General features: G+C 40.0%; 1 protein-coding gene across 1 annotated transcript in view; it reads left to right on the top strand.

The window, feature by feature from the left end:
* Positions 1–26128, top strand: part of Gucy2f (guanylate cyclase 2F, retinal) — a 106206-nt gene extending 80078 nt beyond the window's left edge. The window contains exons 10-18 of the mRNA XM_090326943.1: positions 2209–2358; positions 6308–6456; positions 8606–8769; positions 9817–10009; positions 13709–13883; positions 16857–16955; positions 21274–21368; positions 25863–25951; positions 26041–26128. Coding sequence (XP_090183069.1) covers positions 2209–2358; positions 6308–6456; positions 8606–8769; positions 9817–10009; positions 13709–13883; positions 16857–16955; positions 21274–21368; positions 25863–25951; positions 26041–26128 — 1202 coding nt within the window. The remainder of the gene's footprint in view (positions 1–2208; positions 2359–6307; positions 6457–8605; positions 8770–9816; positions 10010–13708; positions 13884–16856; positions 16956–21273; positions 21369–25862; positions 25952–26040) is intronic.
* The last annotated feature ends 1214 nt before the right edge of the window (positions 26129–27342 follow it).

Here is a 27342-nt window from a genome sequence, read left to right as displayed (position 1 = left end):
TCTGACTTCAAACTATGATCCTCAGACATCTCCCTTCTGGATAGTTAAGATTATAAGCAAGAGCTACCCACATCTAGCTGTCTTTGACACATTTTGTTCAAGGATATTGCTCTACCACTTGAGCCACAGCTCCATTTCTGACTTTCATGGTAGTTAATTGGAGAAAAGAGTCTCATGGACTTTCTGGCCTGGGCTGACTTTGAACTGGGATTCTTAAATCTCAGCCTACTGAATGACTAGGATTAAAAGTTTGAGCCCCAGCCAGACTTTCATTTTTTATATTGTATTTTTATTATCATTAAATAGTTATGCAAAGGTATTGCCATTTAGCCAATTTATAAGAACAATGCATCTTGAAGATCAGAATTTCTTTGCCAATCATTTTGATGAGAATTGGCTGAATATAAGAATTCAGAAGGTGGATTTATCTTTACTGGATTTCATTAGTAAACCAAAATAATCACTGATCTTTCCCTCACCTTGCTTCATGGGAACTTGCCCCCTGGGGTCCCTTCCATATTTAATAAGATGTCATCATTTTCCTCCTGACTCGCCCCATTCTTATCAGACACTCTTCAGCTTCCCAATCTGGATGTCACTGTGTTATTTGCTCCAAGTCCCTCCCCTTCATAAAACCCAGTCCACTTATCCCTAGCCTAGTCATTTCCTTCTCTGTTGTAGCCTTCCAATGTATCTGGTTCCCCTCCCTGCTGTTGTTGTCCCACCCCCACTCAAGCCCCTTTCACTTCAGCACTCTGGCTCTTACTTCAATAACTTCCTTGCTGGTCTCCCTGACTCAGCCTCTCCCCTTCAATCCTGCTTGTACAGGTCACCAGATTAATCTTCCCGAACACTGCTTTCATCAAATCCTTCTCTAGCTCCAGCACCCCTACTGCCTTTTGTATTCAGTCCAAATGCCTTCATTTGGCTCTCAGGGCCTCTCACCTTCTGCCCCCATTCTTCCAGCCATCCTCCCTCCCCCACTTCATCAAGCCCATTTCTCCTTTCTCATTATTCCTTAACAGAGCCCTTCTCCTCAGCCAAGCTAATCTGCTTACCACCCTTCCACCACCCGCAATTTGCTCCTTTCTGCCTCTTGTTCTTTTGCACATACTGTTCTTTCTCCCTGCAAAGCCCTTCCCTTCTCAGCTCCAGAAAGCTACATCCTTGACCTTCTTAACAAGCACATTTATGATTTAACTTTTCCAGGAAGCCTTCCTGGGTTAAGTTGGTCAGCACAGGGTTCTTGTTTTCATTTGTTCAAATCTGAGAAAATTGCTAATATTCAACCATTTCAAGTGCACAGAAATGGCAATTTTATATGGCTCAACCTTTTAACTATCCTTTTAACACAAAAATAGTTTTTATATTATTGTTTAAGTTGCTCAGTACAAAATTTTCTAATGTTCTGTCATAAAAGCAGAGATAATTTTTGTTCCCTTAGGGTTTTGAATGCAGCAGTGCATATTAACAATTGTCTTTTAATGGATTCGTTTTTGTGAGCTACATATGGGCCCTTATCATTATCTTTCCTTTATTGCCATTAGATGTATACATGGCTATTTTATCTACTAGTCTGTAAACTCGTAGAGGGCAAAGCCAAGGTCTGATTCACTTCTGGTACCACTTCTACATCTAGCTTAGTGCCTGGTATATAATAGACACTCAATAAATACTTTGCAAAACTGAATTAAAGCCACCACTGTACCCTTTTGTTTTGCAAGGAACAGAGAAGTCTGAGGATCCTCTAATCCTTTTAGAGTAGACCTGGAAAAAGCAACTTGTGAATCCCTGAGCCCCGACACAATCAAATTACCAGACACATATAGATCTCAGTAAACAGCAAATCCATGGCAACCAGTCTGGCAAGTGCACTTGCCTTTTCCTGGAAACCTGCCAGCCACTACTTGCAGGCTCAAGAGAGCAAGAAAGCAAGCACTAGATAGTGTCTCTACTGCAAGCTTCTTGCCCTTCCCCACACCTCTGCTGTGTCTGGCTCCATGGCCCCAGGGGTAGAGAGAATAGTATGTTTTCTCTGCATGTAATTCCTTAAATTAATAGATTCAGATCCCAAGGGGAGGGCACTATCATGCCAGTCTGTCTAATAAAAATATAAAAGTCAATAAAATTGCACCCTTAGTGCCCTTGAGGGTATTGCAGATGTCAGTTAATCTTCCTGGCATTCATTACACAATTCTTTCTTCACAGAGTTGCTGTGGACTGCCCCTGAACTATTGAGAGCCCCAAAGGGCAGCAGGTTGGGATCTTTCATGGGAGATGTGTATAGCTTTGCCATCATCATGCAAGAAGTGATGGTCCGGGGCACCCCATTCTGCATGATGGATCTGCCTGCTCATGGTAAGCAGGAGGTGAGAAAGGGGCACTAAGGTCCCGCTGTGACCCAGATCATCAAGGCCAACCAGGCTGTTATGATTTGCCAGAAGACTGTGCTCACAGCCTGCTAGTCTGCAAGCAGCCTGTGCTGTGTGCAGGTGAGGCTTGAAGCCAGACAGCTTTTAGGAATCTGGGTGAAATTTCCATATCCAAGAAGCCATTTTTTTTAATTTCTGAAGTAAGCCAAGTGCCTTCAGAACCTATGTCTTTTTTACTCTTGGCAGGCCCCTCTTTTAATTTGAGATAGTTCTTGTAAAATATTTCACTATCCCTCATGATCTTGAATGTCAGTCACTCTCTCCCTATGGAATGTCACAGGGGTTCATTTGTATCTTCCACCTAAATACATAATTCTCAGGAAAGGTTTATCAGTGGATGGTCAAATAGGTAGGGAGACAGGATATGCACATATTCTAAAAGGCATACTTGAAGCACAATGAAAAAGTCAAAAAAGCTTCCTTAGACATGGTGACAGGAGTTGGATGAGGCCAGGTGGAGAAGAGAAGGGGGAAATTCTCAGCATTTTGAATAGCATGTGCAAAGGCTAAGACATAACAATCACATGTAGTATGAGATCTGGAATTGGACTGTAAAACAAAGAAAAAGGACATTAAGAGAAATTGGATCAAATTCAAACAAGGACTCTATGCTTTCAGAGCACTGTCTGAATCTGTGTGATTCTGTGTGAATCCTCTAGATACCTACAAGTTACAAATGAGAAGTATAGCAAGCTTACAGATGGAGTCTTCTTGCTGACAGTGCCTTAACCAGGAGATTAGTGTGACTCTCATCAGTAATAAAACATAGTGACATCATATACTCCTAACAGGATGTACTAAGAAAGGGCTCAATATTAGTTCTGTGATGTTCTTCTTGAAAGAAGAAAATATAAGCTTAATCAAATTATGCAAATTATGAAAACAACAAGAGCAATAACAATTCAGACAAACCCCAGTAAAGAGGTAATCTACAAAATAAGTGTCTAGTGCCCATTTAAAATCATGTCTACCATGAAAGATAAGAAAGGAATGAGGAATGATTGCACATTGTGGAGGAGACTAAGATATAACAATCACATCTAGTATAAGATCTGGAATTGGACTGCAAAATATAGAAAAAGGACATTAGGAGGAATTTGATAAAATTCAATTAAGGACTCTATTAATAATATACAAATATTAATTTCCTTTTTGCTGTGCTGATATATTACTAACATTAGAGTAAGCTGAGTGAAGGGCACACAAGCAATCATAGTACTATTTTCACAAGTTTTCTAGAAGTCTAGATTTATTTATTTATCTAGTATTCTGTGGGGCTTGAACTCTGGGCCTTGGTGTTGTTCCTGAGCTCTTCAGCTCAAGGCTAGCACTCTACCACTTGAGCCACAGCGCTACTTCTGGTTTCCAGTGGTTAATTGGAGATAAGTCTCATGGACTTTTGTGTCCAAGCTGTCTTTGAACCACAATCGTCAGATCTCAGCCTCCGGTGTAGCTAGGATTATAGGCATGAGCCACCTTTGCCAGGTTAAGATTCATTTAAAATATAGTAAAAGAAGAGAAAAAGAAATCCACATGGCTATCTTTTACTACACTCAAAGTTCCATATCAATCCTCTACTTAAATCCCTCCAAGTAGTTCCCATCACTTGATAAAGGAAACCTAGACTCCTCACATGACATACAAGGCCATTCACAATCATTGCCTTTTCCATTTCTCTACATAGAGTATATGTTGGCAGTACTAGGAAAGCACCATGGCCTCCCCTATGTCTGTGCCTTTGCACATGCTGTTTATAATACCTAGAATTCCTCTTTCTCTCCTCCACTATCTTCATTCAACCTGGCCCCAACTTTGGAGAAGCTTCTTTGACTTTTCATTGTTCTTCAAGTATCCCAACTGTGCCTATCTTCATATATCCCTGTTGAAGCATGTGTATTATTTTCTATTGCAATCTGACTATGAGCACTTCAAAGGCATGCATCATGCTGGCTGGACCTAAGCAGAGAAGTGACTCATTCAACAGGATATGTTCTGACAAAGGGACCAGGGAATTTACATTCCAAGGGTGGAAGTACATTCCTATGATAGGTACTGTACTGAAAGCAGGATGCTGTAATGGAGGAACCATTACTGGTAAGAAAGCTCTGGGTTAAACAAGGAGAACTTGTTATGTCACATAATGCTGGGCAATCAGAAGCAAGAACTGAACTTCTTTCATGGAGTCAAGACATGCAAAGATATAAAGCAGCACTGCTAGACTTGCGTAGCCAATACAGGGGTAGGAACAACATAGTGAGTCTAGCAAGATACAATTCATATGCAGAGGTTAGGAAGTGGCTGTGAGAAGAGGAGACTAGGGTGAGAAACGAGCTTGAAAAGATAGCCAATGGCCATATTAAGGAGCTTAGATTTTTATTCTTTAGGTTTGGGAGTCAGGAAGGGATTTTGAGCAAGAAAGTGACATTGGTCAAATGTACTTTAAGAAAGGTTTAGAGAAGTCCGTGCTGGAATCAGAGTGAGATGAGTTTAAAGCTTCATGTGTGTAAGTGGTGACATTGAGAGCTAATAAATGATTTTCTACTGCTGCCAGGCAGTCCACATTTGTTAAAAGAAAAAAGTCAATTCTTGTTGACTCAGACCTTTGGTTCCTAATGGCTTGATTCTGAACAAGAAGTTTAGAAACTTCCAGTTGATGTCTGTGATATCTGAAAGCAGAACAATTAGTAAGTGGACATTGCCCATATTTAACTCCAGATTCGGTTACTTATTAGTCATGGAACTTCTGGCAAGTTATTCTCTATGGTTCAGTTTTCACATTGGTAAAAATCAGAATGTGTACTTCATCTGCCTGTGTGAAAATCCAACAAGACAATGTACACAAAGTGTTCAGATCATAGTCACTTTCAGTGAAAGTGGACTTCATTGACAACAAACAGAATTCTTTTTTTTGTGTTTTTATTTTATTTATTTTTCCATATATTTTTACTGTAATTAATAGAAGGGTTACATTATATTCACAAGATAGAAGGTACATTACTTCATAAACATTGATACCCTTTCTCATGTCTTGGTTCCCATTTCCCTCCCTCTAGCCCCACCCCTCATCTTGTTTACCCCCTTCCCTATCCTTTTTCAAATAACCAAATAAACATATATACAATATCAGATAAATAGGTGAAATACTGTAACATTATGAGACAACAAGGGACAGCAAAAGAGATGAGATATAACATAGTACATTCAGGACAACAATCACTCATTATATAGCTTTTGTTTCTGTATCCTGGAGGTCCTTTCCTTTAGCGTCATACTATATGGTCTTATGTATCTAGGTTTTGTTCTATGAAATAGAAGAATTCTTGATAAGGCCTTGAACTATTTACTACTACTCTCAATTCTCTATGCCTAGAAGCTATTATAAAACCAGGAGCTGGAAGTAGCACTGTGGCTCAAGGGATAGGGCACTGGCTTTGAGCTGAAGAGCTCAGGGACAATGTCCAGGCCTAGAGTTCAAGTCCCACAACTGACCAAAATAAAAGCCAGGATCTGGGCCTATAGGAAGTGTTAAGTGGGTCTATTGTGGACATTGTAAGGCTTAGACAATATGGAAGCCTAGGCTAAGATGTTGCAGTTGCAGTATTAGAATTGACATCAAATAACTGCATGTAAACCCTAGCAGAAGCAGAAGAAAGCTATAACTAAATGATTCTAAGAGCTCAATTGATTAATTCTCAAAGGTGTTGTGTGGTTTTTGCTCAAATACAATCAGCATTCAAACCACCTAAGGAGAAACAAGGGATAGTTCTAGTCTTTTCTCTTGATCAACCCCTTTGTTGGATAAACTCAGTTGTTTCTGTTGAGTCTTAATGCCTTTTCTAAGACTTACAAAAATTTTACTTCTTGCATCTGGGCAGAAATCATAGAAAGACTTAAGAATCCTCCTCCTGTGTACAGACCAGTAGTTTCTCCTGAGTATGCTCCTCAAGAATGTCTCCAATTGATGAAGCAGTGCTGGGCTGAGGCTCCAGAGCAACGACCAACTTTTTATGAAATATTTAACCAGGTAAGGCTCAGTCAATGTTATCTCTGTCCTCATACCACCCTGAAACCATTCTACACAACAAGGACTGGGAGGTCATGTTCATGTTAGAAAAGGAATTCCTGGCAAGGGAAATGAAAACTCCATTTGGAAGAGCATTGCTTTGTGACTTTTTAAGTCTTTGGTTCTAAACTATAACCAGCATATCTTCCAAGAGCCCAAAGGTTGTTTCTGGTGTTTTTTTCTATCTGAATCTCTTCAATAAACTATCCAAAATCTAGCCTAAGCAATCTTTCAGTGATGGATATTAGGCATTCCTAAAGATTGAGACTATTGGAAGATGGGTACCTTAAAAGAGATAGTGCTCCTCATAATCCATGTTTTCTCTAGAGATTTTTGAGAATCCTGATGAGTATATCATTTAAGTAATGACCAGTTGTTGCTGGAGGGTGAGGAAAAACGTGTGTTTGAAAGGATGTTCACGTGGAATGCAAAAGGAGATTCTTTGGGTTCCCAGGAACTACTTGAGGCCATTGATATATGAAAAGAGATAACTTCTTTCCTTCAAAGATAATGAAATTCTAAAGAGGTTGACTGTTTCCCTCAAGGAAGAGATAGGAAGCGGAGGTAAACAGAGTTCCTGGTAAGGAAGCTAGGATATACTTCTGCCATTGGAGCATGCACTTTAAACTTTGTTGAAATTACAGAATTCCTAAACTATGGGTGCTCCCCATGAGTGCTGGTTCAGCGAGAGGCTTTCAAGTCTAACTGGAGTATAGCTCTGAGATGCTTTTTGAGTGGCAAGTATCTGAGGCGGAAAAGAGAAAGAGTTTGATTGAAAGCCTAAGGGGCCCCTCTGATGAACTCATCCGTGTCCCCAGTTAACAATGCCTCCATTAACCTGGCTGGGTTTCTTGAGGACTCTCAAACAGGTGTTCAATAGTATGGAAAAAGCAAAGGACCATAAAGGTCACATTTCTAAAACTTTACCATGAGACAGGAGAAAAAGCATTTGTCCTTGTGTTGATGCTAAAGATGCTATTTCAGAAGGCAGCACAGAAGCTGGTGATAGATTAAAGGAGGGTGTATTATGCAACTTTCAAACAAGCCCTTCTGGAACTAAAATGCTTCAGTGGAAGCCTGTCTGACAATAAGGCTAGGCTCCCAACTTTCTGCAATTAATGAAACTCAAAGGAGGAGAGGAAAAGGAAGGTTCCTAAATTAAGCAATAGGGGGATCATGAAGCATCTAAACTTACTGCTGAATTTACCCTTAGGACCTTGGAGGACAAATACATGTGACTGAGGCTCAGAATAAAAGAAAACACTTAGTACTTTCCATGTGGTAGTAGGTAGGAGGGAGCATGTTTATCTAGCTCTATATGAAGGTTCACCGAGATAGGGTCCTAGAAGTCTACTTAGCAAAACTGCTAGCACTCTTTTATTGTTGTGAATACAGCCATGTGCATGCTAAGTATAACATTATGATGGGGGCTCCTCCTCATGATTTTGATGGTATGTTAATCAAGCTCCTTGTAGATGGACAAGATCTCAGGAGGGTGAATGGGATATTTGTGACAAATACCCTCATCTGAGGGATCAGGACACCACATGGGGCAAGACCAGTTGAATTTCTCATGTCCCTGACTGACATGAATGGCTGATACTAAGAGACACATTATTCTTGAACTCCAATAAATAGGGCTAGATCGTACTATACATATACTGAACCATCTTTAGGTGATCCAGGAACCTGCCACTGTCCAAAACTTAGGGTAAGAATGATTTAGTAGTAGGTTGATAATTTAGAATAGTAGACTATTAGCTCTTATTCTTCTGATGCTTACCATGCTCACAATTGGCCTGGGCTTAAGACCAACTCCTATTATCTTTGAAGTGGCTACAATTCTTCTGATAGCATCTCAGAACTGAAAGGAGCCTGCCTAGAGCCTCTTCGCTCAGATTTGAAAGAACCAAACGGGTAGGGAACAAAGCACTTCAGGGGGAAAAGAGTCCTGTGAATGGGCCAGTGTGACAAGGGTGAGCGGTGACTTTTCTCATCTCTCTTGCCCTGGCATCTTAGAAAAAAAATTTTTTGATACGAGACCTATTTTAACATTTCTGAATATAAAGGTAAAGCATTCCATGGCTCTTTTATTCTGTTTGATTTCCAGTTTAAAACTTGCAATAAAGGGAAAAAGACCAATATCATTGATTCTATGCTTCGGATGTTGGAACAATATTCTAGCAACTTGGAAGACTTGATCCGAGAAAGGACTGAAGAGCTGGAAATTGAAAAACAGAAAACAGAAAAGCTTCTAACACAGATGCTACCACCGTATGTGTGAACACCTGAGGAGTGTGAATCTTTATAACAGTGTGTTTCATTAAAAAAAATGAGAAAAATTACTTATCAACGAACTGCTCCTTCCCCCTGTCCTGCGCCCTCTTTACTCCCAGTAGGTTTGAGTCACACCTTCAAATCAAAGTAGAATTGGCAACCAAGGGTGCAGAGTACAAATTCTAATTTTCTACTACCTGTGGCTCATGCTGGTCATTTCAGTTTTTAGAGCTTTGGCTTTTCTCTGGGTCACTTTGTGAGTTTACCAGGTGGTTGACCAATTAAAACAAGGCAGCTTTGGAGGTTGGGGGAGGGAAATGGGGGCAAAAACATGAGAAGGGGTATCAATCTATTTGGCAAATATAACTGTAACCCCTCTATACATTATAATTAATAAAAAACAAGGCAGCCTTTTGAGCTCATACAGGACAGTAGTAAGGTTATTTTTCAGGTTCTTATTTTTCTTTGCTGAAAATCTTATGTTTGGTATCATTTTCAAAGTTTTCAAAGTGCATTACATGCTGTACCATGATCGTTTAGGAAGTAATTGGGGAAACATGGAACAGCAGCCACTTGGGAACAGAACATTCTCCTGAGGAAAGTTAGGTAAGGTAGAAGTACAGAGAGGAGAGAAACAGAGAGAGAGGGGGGGGAGAGAGAGAGAGAGAGAGAGAGAGAGAGAGAGAGAGAGAGAGAGAGAGAGAGAGAGAGAGAGAGAGAGAGAGAGAGAGAGAGAAGCAGACAGACAGACAGACAGACAGACAGGGAGACAGGGAGACAGAGACAGACACAAAGATTAACGCACAGACCAGTTCGGTCTGTTGAGTGCTTTATTATAGCCCCTGGCACAGTGACTAACACATCGTAAACTCTCAATATATATTGGCAGACTAAGTGAAGAAATGACGATTTTTATTCAGGTGACAATTTCTTTCTCATTATTTATCTGGTGGTTATTCGGAACAAAATTATGTTTTAGAAGGTGAGAGTAGTAAGTAGTGACATTGGTATCCTTTTAGGAAATGAGGCATGTCTGCTTTTCAGATCAGTTGCTGAATCCCTCAAGAAGGGCTGCACAGTTGAACCTGAGGGCTTTGACTTGGTCACCTTGTACTTCAGTGACATCGTGGGTTTCACCACTATCTCAGCCATGAGTGAGCCCATTGAAGTGGTGGATCTTCTGAATGACCTGTACACACTCTTTGATGCAATCATTGGCAGTCATGATGTCTACAAGGTATGTTATCAGGAAAATGAGTTTCAAAGTCAACATTTTACAAGGCCTATCTATGTGCATTCTAATATTGAAGGATGTGATTTTACCCAATGTTGTTATTTAGGATTGAAAATGGTAAGCCATATAACACTTCTGTTGTTATCTCATTGGTAATGAAGGCCAGATAGAATGAAAGTATTGTTCTTAATTTACAGATTAACAATTCTCAACTCAGCAAGAATGATTCCTTTTTACCTAGACTTGGTATTAAAATGAAGTTGAGGCTGAGTGAGTTGCTGCAGTTCAACAATTCAATCCCCCAATGTAAGCTGTGTTATAGTAGGCTCTGGAGGGGCCATAGAAGCATAGATGTTTGGTCTGTTCTTAGGATCTTCCACAGAGTCATCTTGGTAAAGTTTGTGTTGATATAACACATGGTTTGGTTTCTTCCCTTAGGTACTGTTTTTTTTTTAATTTCATGAAGGAATGTGGCCTTATGTCAGGTTGCTATTAGACCTAGGACCCTTAGGATTGCTACAGGGTAACCCAAAGCCCATACATATATTGGTCTGAAGTTAGGAACATGTTGGTGAGCTTGAAAACTCTTGCTTTCATCTTCTTTCACTCCTCCAACTTATCTGTGTCCATGCTTTCTGTCAGAAATTACAGAAGATGTATACAGAGCTTATACTGAATTAGTTCCTTCTAGGCACAAATGTGACTGAAAACCTCACATCTATCTAGGGACATTTTCACATTGTTTGCACTAATGCTACTTGTTTTATTGATGGAGAAAGATGTCCCAGGCATACCAGAATTCAGACAGTTCCTCTGTCCTAGGAACCAAGGTAGAGCTGGAGAATGAGTAGCTCCATTCATTTGGGGCCTTCACAGTAGTCTAAAATATTCCAGCTTTCAAGTAAGATGCAGACTGTATGTTTATCTCAAATTAGATAGAGCCCTTTCAGGTCAGGTAGAGAGCCTCAGGGCTACACCAAGCTATCTAAATAGGGCTCAGAAATAGACAACATACATGTAAATCAGCAGGAGCTGCAAGCTAATCCAAAAACACATATGGAAATCATGGTGAAGGAAAAAATATCCATGGACTCAGACTACCTGTCTTACTTTGTTCAACTCAAGCAGCTTGTAGAGAAAAACACATCACTGAAAGCTAACTCAGCTGAAACTAAAATCAAAGATGTCTCTGTATGGTCAGTAACATAGCCACTGGCTCAATGAATCCAGCTGATTCTGTTCAGACAATTGTGGAGGGCCTTAGGGATGAGGCCATTAGCTATTGTAATACTTCATAGCTGCAATAGGGAGTTAGCAGCCTGCTCCCAAGACAGAGCAGCTCCAAAAATGGAATATAATTTGCAGTTGTGTTTATTATATGAAACAACAGAGTACTAACAAAATCAGAATTGAATTAGCAATGAATCACCAAAACTGTTTGTATTTTCATTTTTCCTTACCTGTAAAATTGGAATCGCTTCCCCTGGCACTTCATAATATGAATTATAAAATTGGTGATTTGTTTTCATTTTTAGTTCTCCTGACACCACCCCCAACTCAACAGACTCTTTTCTATACCTTCATTTCCCTTAGTATCCTAATGCTGGCTGATGCTACCCACCATTCCCCATCAGTCTACATACCAAACTCCAGCAGGGCCAGGCTCTCTGCTCTTCAAATGTTCTCGCTGATATGCTTGGGGTGCCTCCTGGATGACTAATTTATCAACCCTGAAATGTTAATCCTACCAGTCCAGCTGCTGAGTTTCTGCTTCCATGCAGTATTCACTGAACAGAAACAAGATGAGGCTCAACATCTAGTATTGAAAACAGATCATTGTTGCTGACATAGAAAGTTCACTTTTGTGTATTAAACTTGTTACTTTGGAGCTGAATCATAGCCTTTATTGTGTTTGGTGATGGTGATGATGATGATGGCAGTGGTAATGATGGTGATAGCTTGTACTTAATACATGTTATTACCCATTGGTCAGGTTTTAAGTGCTTTGACATATATTAGCTCATAGAAAAACCTCATGAGATAGGTGTTGTCATTATCTCTATCTTTACAGAAGAGTGCATTGAAACACAGAGAAATAAAATGGTTTGGAAACAGGAATATGGGTTTCTAACTAAGAGAGTATGATTCCACAGTTCCATACTGCTAAGGAATTTTGTGAGTAGCCATCTCAGGAAAACATGATTTTTTTGTTTACCAGTCCCGAGGCTTGAAGTCTGGGACTTGGCACTGTCTGTGAACTTTTGCTCACTACCATCTGAGAAGCAGCATTACTAATGACTTTTTCTGTGATTTAATTGGACATAAGAGTCTCAGACTTTCCTTCCCAGGGTGGATTCAAACTTCAGTCCTCAAATATCAGCCTCCTGAGTGGCTAGGATAACAGGTATGAGCCATCAGAACCTAGCTATCATGAATGTTTAATTGTATCCAAATATTGGAGTAGCTCAGCCTGACTGATAAAATTATAGAATTCCTTTCACTTTACTCATCTTCTGGATTTACCCCCAATGCTTCACTTTCCTGGCCGTCTAAAAGAGTGAGTATAGTTGTGGGAAAGATGAGAACACTGATTTGTCTTTAGTTTCAAATGTCCATCTCTAAATAGTTCCTACTGAGCAGGTGAGTTAGTATAGTTGGCCCTCAGCAAGACAACAGGAGGAAAGGGGGAGGTAGCTGTTGAGAAAAGATCCAGTTAACATACTCATAAAGTCTTCAAAACTAAATCCATCATATTAGCAAGTGAAACAGAGTGAATAGGTTCTTCCTTGGCCTACCTTTGCCATTCTCTAAATCAAGGCTGTCCTAAGCAATTTTACTCAAAACCATGTAGAGAAATATAGTTACTGGGGGAGCCACCATGCCTGGCTGCTGAGCATCTTTTATATTGTCTCCTAGGGTGGATCTCTAGGGACACTGTAGGGCTAGTCTTAGATATCCTTCCTTTCTCTTTCCACAGGAATTTTTTTTGGTGGGCTTGAACTTGGCCTGGGCACTATCCCTGAGCTCTTCAGCTCAAGGATACCACCCTACCCTGCGCCAAGCCCCATTTCCCCACTTCCCATTTGCTAGGGGTTAGTGGGAGATAGGAGTCTCAGGTCCTTTTGTACCCTGGCTGGCTTTGAACCTTGATCCTCAGATCTCAGCCTCCTGAGATGCTAGGATTACAGGTGTGAGCCACTGTGCCCAGCTTCCACAGGATTTTCTTGAAACCTGGTATTTCTCTAGATCACAGTTACAGTATTTCTAGGTGTGGCACTTAGATATTAGTAACATTAGTATTTTTTTGCCAGTCCTGGGATTGAGATCAGGGCCTGAGCACTGTCCTTGGACTTTCTCAAGGCTAGAGCTCTATCACTTGAGCCTCAGCACTACTTCCGGCTTTTCTTCTATGTATGTGGTACCGAGGAATCGAACCCGGGTCTTCATGCATGCTAGGCAAGCACTTTAACCACTAGGCCTAACTCCCAGCCCCACATTAGTATTTTTGTAAAGCTCTGTGAGTGAATCTAATCTCTGTAGACAGGACTATGAACTACTGACAACTCCTTTAGGCCTTCCTCATTTTACAAGAAGACCATTTGGTTTCCATCAGACCATCCTATTCCTACAACTCTATAAGAACAAAAGAAACACCAAGAGGTTAGTTACTTGCTTGCCAGTTCTGTTTCACTCGATTCCCAGGTGGAGACCATTGGAGATGCCTACATGGTGGCCTCGGGCCTCCCAAAAAGGAATGGCAGTAGACATGCAGCTGAAATTGCAAATATGGCCCTGGATATCCTGAGCTCTGTAGGTACTTTCAAGATGCGGCACATGCCAGAGGTACCAGTTAGAATTCGAATGGGACTGCACTCAGGTAAGAAAACCAAGAGAAAACTTCGGAGGTGCTTCAGGGAAGAATGCTAAAGAAGAATAGCCCTCGCCTGATTCCTAGCAGCAGAATTGTCCAAATGTCTAGGATTACTTAATTCCATTATGCCTACCTAAGTCTATGTTGGCACCAATGAAGTGACAGCATTTCTTGCTCTTTTTGTATGCCCTTCTGAATATTAATCATTATTTTCATGTTTTACTATCCTATCAAACCAGGAAATATTTATTGCATTCAGGATAAATTCATTTAATTAATTAAAATTTCAACTCCAAGTGTTTTTCTCCCATGCTTATCCCATCTTGGTTGACTATCTTCAAGTTCTTCTCATTCAGACATGTCTCTTGGTGTCACAGATACCTCTCTCTGATGGCATGCTCCTCACTCAAAATGCTGCTTCTCTTCTTCATTTTTTAGTTGACTTAGCTCTTCCTGCTCTCTGTCACTTTCTGCATATCCTTCAGTGTAGTGGCCTTACTTTCTCCTTATCCTCATCTCCAAATTTATTTCTTAACCCACTCCAACCCTTCTATTGTCTATTGCAGCTTGATATCTCCTTATGTTTATATCTGTCCTCCATCTGTGTTTCTATCCTCACCCATTTCTCTTTCTTCCCCCACCCCTTATTCTACTTGGTCATCTCATTCTCATCTAGGCCTTAACTACCACATTCATGCACATGGCTTTTAGCTCCATAAGTTTAGCCTTGAATATCAAGCTTCCTGCTGACATTTCCACCTGACTATTCCATATAGTTATCAGACTCAATATGTATAAAACAGAATTACTTTATTCCCATAAAACTCCCTTCTATTTCTGTATTATTATCATTGACCAGTTACTTCAGCTATGTAGAAAAGTCATCCTCAATTCCTGTTCTCTCTGACCTTGAATAGTCAACCAATTACTGACTCTTGAACATTTTCCCTTTGAAACATTTTTTTGAGTCTGTCTTGTTTCTGTTTGAGTCTCACTTACCCAAGTATAGACTGCCAGTATATGTTGTCTGGATCACTACAGTAGAATCATTTTGCTTTCACTGATTCACCCCTCTCATAGTAACTCGACTAAATCTACCCTTTTGTCAGTTTTTTTTCCATTAAGACTTCAAAGCTACCTGGCAATAGGAACCATATCTTACTCATGCTTGTGTACAAAATGCTTAGCACATAACAGGCACTTGGTAATTTTATTTTGCAAAGAAAATCCTTCTGGTCTTATTTGTGCTTCCCTTTCACATCTGTAGCATCCTCACTGTGCCTTGGCTTGGGTGATTTTCCATTATTTCAAAATAGAACTTATTTAACACTTCAGGTCCCACAAATTGGCATAAACTCATAAGCTCAGGGTAATCAGCTAGACAGCTGACAAGTCCACTGGTTCTCCTTTCATAATATCCCTATTATTCCTTCCTTTTAGTATATTTTGATGCCATCTCAGTCTTTCCAATACCTACTGCTTGCATTACTGCAACAGCCATCTAACAAGTTTCCCTGGTTTTCCTTTTCCCTGTTTCAAAGCATTCTATACATTGATCTAAAAAGAAATAGAAAAGAATATTCTCTCACACTATTTTTTTTGGTCGGTTGTGGGGCTTGAACTCTGGGCCTAGGCACTGTTCCCGAGCTCTTCACCTCAAGGCTACCAGTCTACCCCTTTAGCCACAACACCATTTCCCAAAAGAATATTCTCTAGTGCTTTAAAGTTCCTTGTACATAACTCACTTAATCCAACTTCATCTCACTTCTCTTAACTACTTTCCCAATGTTCGGTGCATGCTCCATCCCACCACAAACCTTTAACTTATGTCCCTTTTTATTTATTCAAATGTTGCTTACTAATTAAGATCCAAATCAGAATCCTACTGCCTTTTCAATGTATCCTTTTTGACTGAGTCAGTTGCTATTAAGTATTTCCTTACAGTTTCTAAATTACGATAATGTGATGTCTGTACTCTTTCTCTTAATTCGGGCATATTGTTCTGTGTGGTTGCTGACTTGCTTCCTGGTTACTAGTCTCCTTTGTTAATCATATTTTAAATTCCTGGAGAATTTATCTTATATTAAATTTCTTTTTATCCATTTCTCGCTTTGTGCCTTCTTCAGTGCTCAATATATCATTCTGCATGAGCAAAAAGAGAATTCAAATGAAAAAAATGTTTTGTAGTTCTTAATTATATTTCTTCTCAGAAGAACTCAATTTTTGAAGCAGAACAAATACTCTAACTCATGAAATGTCAACAACCAAAAACTAAAGCTCAAAATTTGAAGCATAGTAACAGCAAAGATCAAAAAAGATGAAAGTGAAGAGCTTTAGAGATACTGGTGAGCTGACTTTGGGGTATGAGTGTTGAAATTTGAAAATTGCCCTGAACATCTAACACAACCATATTAATGACAAAGATCACTGCAAGAACAGCTAGAAAATATTCTTAGATGATCTGGTTTACTGCTCTTCCATGCCCCTAATAGATAATTGAAAGTCTTGTTTTTCAGAATTTTCTCTCTGTAATAATTCTATTGATAGACACAGTGTGGGAGACAGATAGACCTATGAAATTCTTCCTTCTATCCTCAGGGCATAAGAGTTACATTTTTTTCTTTGCACCAAACATGTTTGGATTCTGAATCTCTGCCCAGGTTTTTCTAGTTTTTTTTTTCATACATTTTTTATTCTAGTTTGTTTTTTTTAAGACTTACTTGCATTTGTTGACAGATATAAGCATGTTGGATATGACTGTTATTTGAAATAGAAGCATAAATCAGAATGATAATCAAGTCTTTAATGTTTATGCACTTGTTTGGTCCCAGTCAAAATGTTCATTATTTGTTTGTCTTTCTTCTCATAAGGTACACAGAGCTATATGATCCAGATATGTTCTTTCCCCTTTAGGTACTCCTCTATTAACATTGAGTGCATTCTTGTTGACTATAATCCCTATCTCCTGTCACTACCTAGGGCCTGTTGTTGCAGGAGTGGTGGGCCTCACCATGCCTAGATACTGCTTGTTTGGAGACACTGTAAACACAGCTTCTCGGATGGAGTCTACAGGCTTACGTGAGTACCTCAAGGATGGATGGAATGACATTGCCCTGCTATGTGGTTCTTCTTCCACAGAGGGGAAAGAAAGCAGAATACTGTGTGTTATTAATGTTTTCCAGAAAAATGAAAGGTAATTTGAAAAGATTAAGATTTATCACATGTTTCCCTGATCCCTAATAGCAAACCAGTAGGGGGTGATGTTGTACTGAACATATCTTCTTACAGAAATAAAGCTGTAGCCAAATGACACTGGAACAGCCAGTCAATTTGATCAAAACAACTTGGGAAAAAGGTCTTTCGGGTAAAAGAAAAAATCGGCCAGCCTGGTGGGTGTGGGAGAGTCATAGGGAGAAAAGAACTAGGTAAGAGATTGATATTTTCAGTTTTTCAACCAGTTTGTGAAGACACACATGAGCCAGCTTCTTTCCAGCTGGCTGATGTTTGCTGTTCTAGTCCTCCTTTTGAACTAGTTAGGACCCCAGGAGTTCTGGCTTCACCAAATAGCCTCCCAAAACTTAGCAAGCAATAATCCCTCAATCTAAGGAGCTTGGAATTCTAAAATAATTAATTCCACCTTGCTTGTATGTAAAACTCTTAGTTTCCATCAAAACAAGCATAATATTAAAGATCCCACTTCTTCTCTTCTTTGAGAATAAAACTGTACAAACATTATACAGTTTGGTTGCTGCTGGCAAGAAGCTCGATCTACCTTTCTTGGTTCCTTACTGCCATTACTAAAACACTGTCACAAACACAATGTGCTTTTCACTTATATCAGGGTGGAGTAAAGTAATTTTCCATGCTATGATAGGAAGATAATAAACAACAACAACAAAAACATTCACACACAAATACACATATAGATTTGTGGACATTTATCAGAGAGAGTAAGAAAGACAGAGACAGAAATAGAGACAAAAAGAAAAAAAGGAAAAACAAGGAAGGAAGGACGATAGGAAGGAAGGAGCCATTAAAACGTTTGCCCTGTTTGCCCTGGCTTGGCAGCTACTAGGTAACACAAACTCTTTCTTAACTTTAGCAATATACTTAAACTAGTCCCTGATGATATGGTTGCCTATATCACAGTGGGTGGTGCCCTATCTGACCCCACTCCCCATCACTCATGTGCAGAAACAGTCTTACACAATGGGTCCAGTCTTATTCAATCTAGCGTGTGCAGCCATGATTAAGGAGGCAGCACGGAACTTACAAGCTGTTGTCAGAATAAATTTTCTAACATCTGGGAAAGACTTTAAACTCCACAGATATGTCAGAGGCCATGGAAGTAGTCATCCAGGAACTGCTGTTTAAATATGACTTTGCATAGGATGTTGCTCTTCAATTGCAACCTAAAATGCAGAGAAATTTATCATGGAACCACAACGCAGATTTGACACAATACTCAAGACTGATGTGAGTTTGTAGGAGGCTGAAGTCCTATTCAGGGCTGCACCCGGGAATCCTCCATATACATTGCCCATTGGAAATATAGAGTTCAAAACAGAAATCGACTTTTGAGGTTTAGGCAGCACCTTGTCTAGTGATCAGATACAGAGGAGAAAATGCACATGATCGCTGCACTGCACGAGCTGTTTATTACTGCTTTCCGAAAAGGTAATGACAGTACACCAAATATTGCACTGAGTGCTATACCAGACAGAAGATCTTTTAAGATCTCTCCTTATGTTAGATACATGAAACCAGGATATGTAACAAGTCTATTAACAGAAAATCAATTTCATCAATGTATCCTTTGTGTTTAGATGAATCCTTTGAGATTCTGTGATCTAGTTCTAGAGCTACCTTACCACAGAGCTGGCTGGTGGTTACAATCAGTTTTCTTTTGTGTTTCCCATAAGCAGGATCACCCTAATGAAAGGTTCCCTGAACACCACATGCTAATGGGTTGACAAACATTCAACTGGAAATAAGTACACTGGGTGGAGTTGTATCTATTATGAATACAATAGAGGCTTTGGGTGACCCTCAATGAGTCTGAGTTAGTAAGAAAAGGAAACTTTGCTGGATGCCAATGGTTTATGCCTATAATTTTGCTTCAGGAAGCTGAGATCTGAGGATTAAGTTTGAAGTCAGCCAGTCAGGAGAATCTTTTCTTTTTTTTTTTTTTTGCCAGTCCTGGGCTTGAGCTCAGGGCCTGAGCACTGTCCTTGGACTTTCTCAAGGCTAGAGCTCTACCACTTGAGCCTCAGCACCACTTCTGGCTTTTTTCTATGTATGTGGTACCAAGAAATCGAACCCGGGTCTTCATGCATGCTAGGCAAGCACTTTAACCACTAGGCCAAACTCCCGGCCCCTCTTTTTTATTGTAATTAATAGAACGGTTACAGTTAAATTCACCAGATAGAAGGTGCATTACTTCATGTACATTGATACCCCTTCTCATGTTTTTGTCCCCATTTCCCTCCCCCACCCCCTCCCCTCATCTTGTTTTCCCTCCTTCCCTTTCCTATTTCAAATAAACAAATAAACACACCCACATATATATGTAGATATATAATATACCAGATAACAAGGTAAGATAATCTAACAATATGAGAATAACCAAGGAACAATAAAAGAGATGAGAAATAACAGTACATTAAGAACAACAATCACACATTATATAACATTACAAGAATCTTATTTCAAATTAGCTAGCAAAAAGTCAGAAGTGGTGCTATGCCTCAAGTTGATAGGATGCGTGCCATGAACAAAAAAGCCCAAAGATAGTACCCAGGCCTGAGTTCAAGCCCCAGGATCAGCATGGAAAAAAAAAGAAAAGGAACTCTACTCTGCCTTCCTACTCATATTGTAATTAGCTTATTTTTTAAACCAAGCCTGGGGCTTGACTTCAAGGTCTGAGCTTTCCACTTGAAACACAACACTTGAGCTTGACCACTTGAGCCACAGCAGCACTTCCAGCTTTTCTATGCATGTGGTACTGAGGAATCGAACCCAAGTCTTTGTGCATGCTAGGCAAGCACTCTTATCACTACGCCCAACTCCCTGCCCTGTAATTAGCTTTTAAAAGAAGGACATCTTAAGCATGAAAGGAAGTCTTGGACTTTAGGTCTAATCTTAACAAGGTATCATTTCATACTGACAGTTGTTGGGAATGTTGAATTTAACAAGGGATTATACTTTATTAAAGAGGTGCACTGGCTGAGAGTGTGGTCTAGTGGCAGAGTGCTTGCCTCGCATGCACAAAGCCCTGGGTTCAATTCCTCAGTTACCACATACTCAGAGAAAGCCAGAAGTGGTACTCTGGCTCAACTGGTGGAGCTCTAGCCTTGAGGAAAGCCCAAGGACATTTCCTAGGCCCTGAGTTCAGGCACCAGGACTGGCAAAAAAGTAAACTAAAAGCTAAGTACCAATGGCTCATGTCTGTAATTCTAGCTACTCAGGAGGCTGAGATCTGGGATTCAGGGTTTGAAGCGCAGGCAGGACAGAAAAATCTGTAAGACTCTTATCTCCAATTAACCTGCAAAAAGTCAGAAAGGGAAGTATGTCTCAAGTAGTAGAGCATAAGCATTGGGCCAACACCCAGGCCATGAGTTTGAGCCCTAGTACTGGCGCACATGTGCACAGGTATGCACACACTCACACAGACACAAAGACACACACACACATAAACACGTACAAATGCACACAGTGTATACTTAGGCTCTAAATAATTTTAAAAGAAGTAAGGCTTCTTTGAAGGGTTCTTTTCTCAGATTGGGATTGTTGATTGGAAAATAGTACCATTCATGTAAATACACAGCTAAAAGCATCCACTCAAAGGATAGCTTGAATGTCAGTCCTTACAAAGTTAGTTGACAGTGGTCTTGGAGTGTTTCTCGTTGATGTTTTGTAAGTTGTAAGGATTCATATAGAATATGAATCATGTGGCTTTTTGTCTCTTAAGTAGGTTTTAGAAAACTTCAAGCATTATAAAATGATTTTCACCCTAGCAGTAAAGTAGCCTGTGAGGGAAGTTGCTTCTGGTAAATTTCCCTCACAGGAGGTCCCATTTCAACTGAGAGCACAGTCGTGGCTGCTGCTTTCTCCTTCTTAACCTTCATGTTAAATTAACACCTTTCTATTGCCCAGTCTTTCATCTGACCTACCATCTAGGAAGCTGATAGGTTCTATAGCTAACACCTTATCTTGGTCCTGATGAGAAGGCCATCACTCTCCCTTTCCTCCGGTGAACCCTTTACTAAAGCTCTCTCCCAGGTCTTTGCTTAGGGGTTAGCACATTTTAAAGTGCTGGCATATATTGCACTGACATTTTCTCATTGATTTTATTAATGAGAAAGGAGCTAAACTACTGTCTCTCCTTTGCTTACAGCATACCGAATTCATGTCAGTCTCAGCACAGTTACAATTCTTCGAACTTTGAGTGAGGTCTATGAAGTAGAGCTTCGAGGAAGAACGGAGCTCAAGGTATAAAGTATTTTTTTTGTTTTTAGACACAAGTCATTTGGACACACCTGCTTCTTGAGAGGTCATGGTCTGCTGAAAGAACTTATCTGGGAGCTTGAGACTGAGAACTACAATCTAGGCAGACTCTCTAGCTCCATTTGAGGTTCCCAAAAGGTATTTGTTTCCCTTCTGCCATTGTCAGTTTCTTCTCTTTGAAATATGACTTAAGTAGGTAGAATCATTGAGATGCCTTTCAACTTTTCTTTCAGACTATCAATTGTGTTTTTCTTTTCTAATAGACTGCTCAATAGTTAGCTTTCTAATGAGTTATATTTAGTTTCATTTACTAACTCCCATTTTGTTTGCTCTTCGTCCAATAAGCTACAGTACTGATGAGTATTGAGGGTTTTTGATTGTCAGCTCAATGGTCCAAACTTTCTGACCTCTCAGCCACACCATTGACTCATCATGTTACAAAGAAGTCAGAGTCTATGAAATAGAAACATTGTTATAGTCATCTTGTTTCCCTCTCTTCGGACTATCATTTGACCTAGGATGGTTTTCCTTCCTACCATTTACACTGAAATCCCTTTCTTTTACATGATCCTAGGACCAGTGACTAAGGCTAATTGCAAGAGATCTCAGGGATGTGATTGTCTAAATGAGTCATTTTTAGATGAAGAATCAAGACCTAGGAAGGTGAAGCAAATTGAGCAGAGCCACGTAGTCATTTGATAGCAGAATCAGGCTGAACTGAGGAAGCCTGACTTGTTTCCTTGCTACCATGCAGCATGAAGACAGTTCTTTTAGTCATTACCATTGGGCAAAGCAAAAGCAGGCACTGGATGATATATGGTTATTTTTATCACTGACCTATCTTCTCCTGGTGGAGGTAAATCTATATGTACCTAGATTCCAGAAGGCATGATTCTAGTTGATCACTTCCTTTTGTGAATTGTGTTCATCTTTTCCAATAGATTCTTAATATCTTCCAGTGAGTGGGATGAGTCACTCACAAGGGGAGAGAGGCTCTTTGCCGCCTCTGCAGAGAGCTCCCACAGTGAGACGATGGGGGCAGGGATCTTGCTTGGGCAGTAAATCAAATCGCCCAAGGCTTTTGTGATCTCTCTGTACATTCTGTCATTTCTCAGCAGAGCACAAAGGCAGCTTGGTTCCCTGAAGCACTTTCCTCTGTATTGCTGGGCACAGAAATTTCATTTAAAAGCTGAAGATCTAAAAAGGTACAATTTTATGAAGCTGAAAAAAAGAAAAAAATGGGCACCCATCCCCACTGTTTTTTATTACCCCACAAAGTCTAGACAGGAACATGTACATCTTTGGGATTTCAAGTACAAAAACAAGTCTTCAAATGGGCCCTTTGCAGCTTCATGGCTTCCTCTACCCTAGGTAATTTGGGTATAGGCTGCAGCATGTTGGAGGAAGAATTCTTTCTTTCCATTTCCTTTTTCTTGTTCATTTATTGCCAATCCTTCGGATGTAATACAAGGTTTGCCAGTTAAGTCATACTCCTAGCCCTTTTGTTTTAATTGTAAGGTCTCCCACTTCTGTCTGGTTAGGTTCAAATAGTAATTTTCATATCTCCACCTCCCAAGTAGGTGTGATTACAGGCATGTACCACTTCACCTGGTTTGGTTTCTTGATATATTGTTTTACTAATTTTGCTTAAACTCTGCCTCCTGAGTAATTAGGATAATGGACATGTGCCCCTATACCCAGCCCATCAAGAGCCCTAATATTGGAATGACAAGATGCTAATGATGAAAAGAGATTAAGAGGGAGATACTAAGGGAGAAGTAGAAAAGAAGTCCCTAGAGGAAAGGGGAAGCAATGAGAAGTATAAGAGGAAAGATTTAAAGAAAAGGAAGAAGCTGTGCACTGGTGGCTCATTCCTGTAGCTAAGTCTTTAAGCTACTCAGGAAACTGAGATCTGAGCATCATGTTTTGATGCCAACTGGACAGATAAAACTGAGACCCTCTTGTTTTCAATTAACTAGCAAAATGCCAGAGATGGATATCTGGCTCAAGAGGTAAAGTGCCAGCAATGAGTGAAAAAGCCAAGTGAGAGTGTGAAGACAAGTTCAAGCCCTAGTACTGGCACTTGCACATGCATGTATGCACACACACACACACACACACACCATGTGCATTAAAAACTGAACTGAGAAATAAATTGTATTGATGAGATCGATGAAGGTCACAAAGTCTTATCTCTGTTCTTGTTTCCTTAATGACTCAGTGTACGACATTGGACAAATCCAGTCCATTCTGCACTCTTGTTTAGACATGCAATTATCAGGAATGCTTATTAGTTTCACAACATTTAAAATTTCCAACAGTTGTGTTTTGGCCCTTGACGCAGTGTGTTGAAGGAGCTCTATATAGTGGAGAGCAGTATTTCAAACTTGGTTCAAGTCTCAGCTTTGCCTGCTATTGAAAAGTCAGGTGATCTCCATAAACCTCAGTGTCACCATTTGCAGATTAATTACTATTATGAGTCTAATAGTAAAACTGCCTTCCAGGGTTGCTTGAGGATTAAATAAGAGAAGCCAAAGTGTCTTAAAAATGTAATGGCAAAGCAAGGTGCTATTATTTAGGGGAATGCTTTGGACTGCCCTGGGACTGATACTGGGTCAAACATTTGCATTAAGCTTTTTGGAGTTGCTATACTTGTTTCCCTTCTGTTCATGTCTTCAGCACAATTGTGGAAGTGGAGTGGGTAAACAGAGAGCTAGGATTCTAAGAATTCTGGATGAGCTCCAAAACCTCAGAGAGCCCCTGAAGCTCCTCTTCATATGCTTTGATTTGGAAGCTTGCCTGAGCATGTAACACTCCCATCCTCTTTTGTAACCATTAGTTTTGGCACCCTAGTGTGTCCCAGGACCTACTCCTATCTCTGGATAATCCTGACCACTACAAAGCTCCTTTGGAAATTGGCGTGCTGTTCCACAGACCTCTAGATGACAAGACAAACAGTTAAATATGGCTATGGGATGGAATCAGGTTTGACTTTTAGCAATATGTCTTACCAGAGTGAGCTTCAAGGAGCTTTAAGTATTCCAAGTGCTTAAGGGTTGAAAATTCCATTTAGTGGAACAGTCTGATTATTTACTGAGAAACTGTGTATAGAAGACATTACACTAGGTGCTGTGAGGAAAAGAAAGAACTCTAGAGACAAAGGAGTCGTGCTAAATGTGCTTAAAATCTAAAATCTAGCCTGATAGTTGTTTTTCTCTATCTTGTAAACTGCTCAGGGGACAGAGCCAGATCTATATTCTTGGCCCTATTACAGGAAGGGTGAAATAAATGAGAGAGTGATGATGGACTGTATCCTTAAGTTATTGTTATTTTTGTGTGAAAACAGAGTAGCTCCAAATAGTCCCATTGTTTGAATGCTAAAATGAGTTGGTTGCTGGTTAATACAAGTTGGACCATAGACATATTCTTTTCTTACTCATCTTATGGAGGACATGTTCAGACCTTTGAGCAAATATTTGCAAAAAAAATGCTTTGAGATTCTCCATTTAAATGTGCCAATTATTATTGTCGCTATTGTCATTACTATTAAGAGATGAATATATGTAATTTGATCTTTAAAAATTTGATATTTAAATGTAACAAATCAAATTGGCATTTCTAAGTTAAACAATTTAGAACTGTTCCAAATGAGAGGCTACTTACTGTGAGACGATATTTCAGATTAATGAGCTGGAAATATATCCCATTGCTTTTCTTGATTTTAGTAAAGTTGGTTTTTTTTGTGGATTGGAGGAAATGAGAGAATTATCAGAAAAGAAGTACATCAAAAGGGAAATCCATCAAAAGGGGAGGGTAAAAGAGAGGCAGATAAGTTGGCTCCTTCTGAGACATTAGAGTGATGGCCCTGAGGTGACTAGCTTGGATTTACATTCCTTGACTCTTCCCAGACCAATGATTCTTGAGCAAAAATAGAGGCTTCCTTGGCATCTTGCCCTACCTCTAAGGACAAATTGGCAGGAAAAAAGATTACTGCAGAAATGTAGACCTCTCAAAGCATCTAGGATGCTCTGGGCTTCAAGACAAATTGTAGAGCTTGTTTTGCACTTGTGTTCCATTTTTGGATTTTATGAGAGCTATGGGATGGCAGAGTATATATGGAAAAGTAGACTTTAGATGTATATACTCTGGATAGAACACACAATGATTTGCTTACTGACAATGATTGGTGCAAAAATAAAAAATAACATCTTCAATTGAGCATCCAGATGTTTGGTTGCTATTATGACCAATAGCTACACATTTCCAAAGATATAGTTGTCTGGTGGTTGGTATTGGTGAGCTTGCCTCTACTGCAGGTACATATGGTAAGGAAATCCTACAAAAAGGAGAACTTTAGGGAATGGTGACAAGGGGAAAGAAGAGGTAGGTTGTGAGCTTGAATGCCTTACTAATGAGAATAACTTCTTTAGAAAAATTGGTTATACTGTAGTTAATATTTTTCATGTTTTCTATAATAAGGGCAAAGGCACAGAGGAGACCTTCTGGCTAGTTGGGAAAAAAGGCTTCACGAAGCCACTTCCTGTACCACCACCAGTGGGCAAAGATGGGTAAGTAGGGCTCATGTTTATCTGAATCTTCATATGCCCTAGTCTGACACACTCTGCTCACTACTGTTTTTGGCGGTCCTGTCCTGCAGGCAAGTGGGCCATGGCCTACAACCAATGGAAATTGCAGCCTTCCAAAGAAGAAAAGCAGAAAGGCAGTTGGTGAGAAACAAACCATAAGGTAATGGTCAGCAGAAAAACAGAGCACAAGAGCTTACCAGATTTTCAAAGCTGAGGCTCCCTTTGGCTCCCTTTGACATATGAACCAGTCATAGCCTTCATTCTTGGCAGAGTGTGATGGAGCTAGTGAACTTCCAAACTTCACTGAGTTGGGCAAAACCTTTGCTGTGGGAGGGCTGTTGTAGACTCAGCTACACTTGAGAGAAGTTGGCTACCCTCATCTGATAACATATTTGAATGCTAACAACTTTGGCCTTGTTATCCAGTTATCAGGCAGGTGCACCTGCCATGTTCATTGTTGAGTTCCTGGGCTACATGGTGCGCCCAGGTTCTATAGATGTAGGTCTATCTAGGAAATACAGACATATTGCAACTATATCTATTTTCTGGGATCTATTGGCAAGACTAGATTGAAGGGGGTACTCATATCATTTCTTCTGGAGACATTGATCACTTACAAGGTTCGTATTGTTATCAAAATAAGATGGCTACTCTTGAACTGCATGGCTTGGATTCAGATTTTCCTCATGATTTTCCTCATGCCACCTTCTCTTCTAAGAGTGTATAACTGAATTTTCAACAGTAAGCTAACTGTCATCACATATTTATCTCTAAGGGATTCATTGCTTTCATTGCTATTGCTTTCAGTTTCTCTTCACTTTGTGATTTCTATGCTCTATTCTATGGTAACTTTGATTGTATAGCCCGTTTCTCTCTCCCTGTATCTAGAAATTGCAAGATTTTAAGGTGAACATTAGGACATCAATATATATTCCTCCTCCTTTGCTCTTTACCATGTTCCAGAATAATCACCATCTTAGCAGCAATTATGAAAGGAACCCACACAGTTCTTATTCTCCCACCCGCCTCTCTGGACATCGTTAACATTCTGTGACTGATTCTTAAGAAAACCCCACCAAACCATCATTAATGCAACAATCACAGGTACTATGTACTAGTTGCTCATTTCTGCTTCAGAAAGACTTCTGTATTGAGCAAATAGCTCTTCTGCAGTTTCCCGTACCACCCTGTGATTCACTGCCACCTGGGGCCTGGCTTTGTTCTTTCCTGTTGACCAATGTAAGCAGATAAGCAGCTGGCACACACAGTCATCCAATTTCTAGAAACATTCTTTCCAATGGGTAAGGGAGCACAGTGACACTATCATTCACAGTCTCTGTCCATCTGTCTCCTCCCCACCCTCCAGTCTCTGT

The sequence above is a fragment of the Megascapheus bottae genome, chromosome X, assembly GCF_031878675.1.
Source record: "Megascapheus bottae isolate mThoBot1 chromosome X, mThoBot2.hap1, whole genome shotgun sequence".
In the NCBI taxonomy this organism is placed as follows: Eukaryota; Metazoa; Chordata; class Mammalia; order Rodentia; family Geomyidae; genus Megascapheus; species Megascapheus bottae.
Note: the sequence above shows the minus strand (reverse complement) of the source record. Positions and strands in the feature narration are given on the sequence as shown.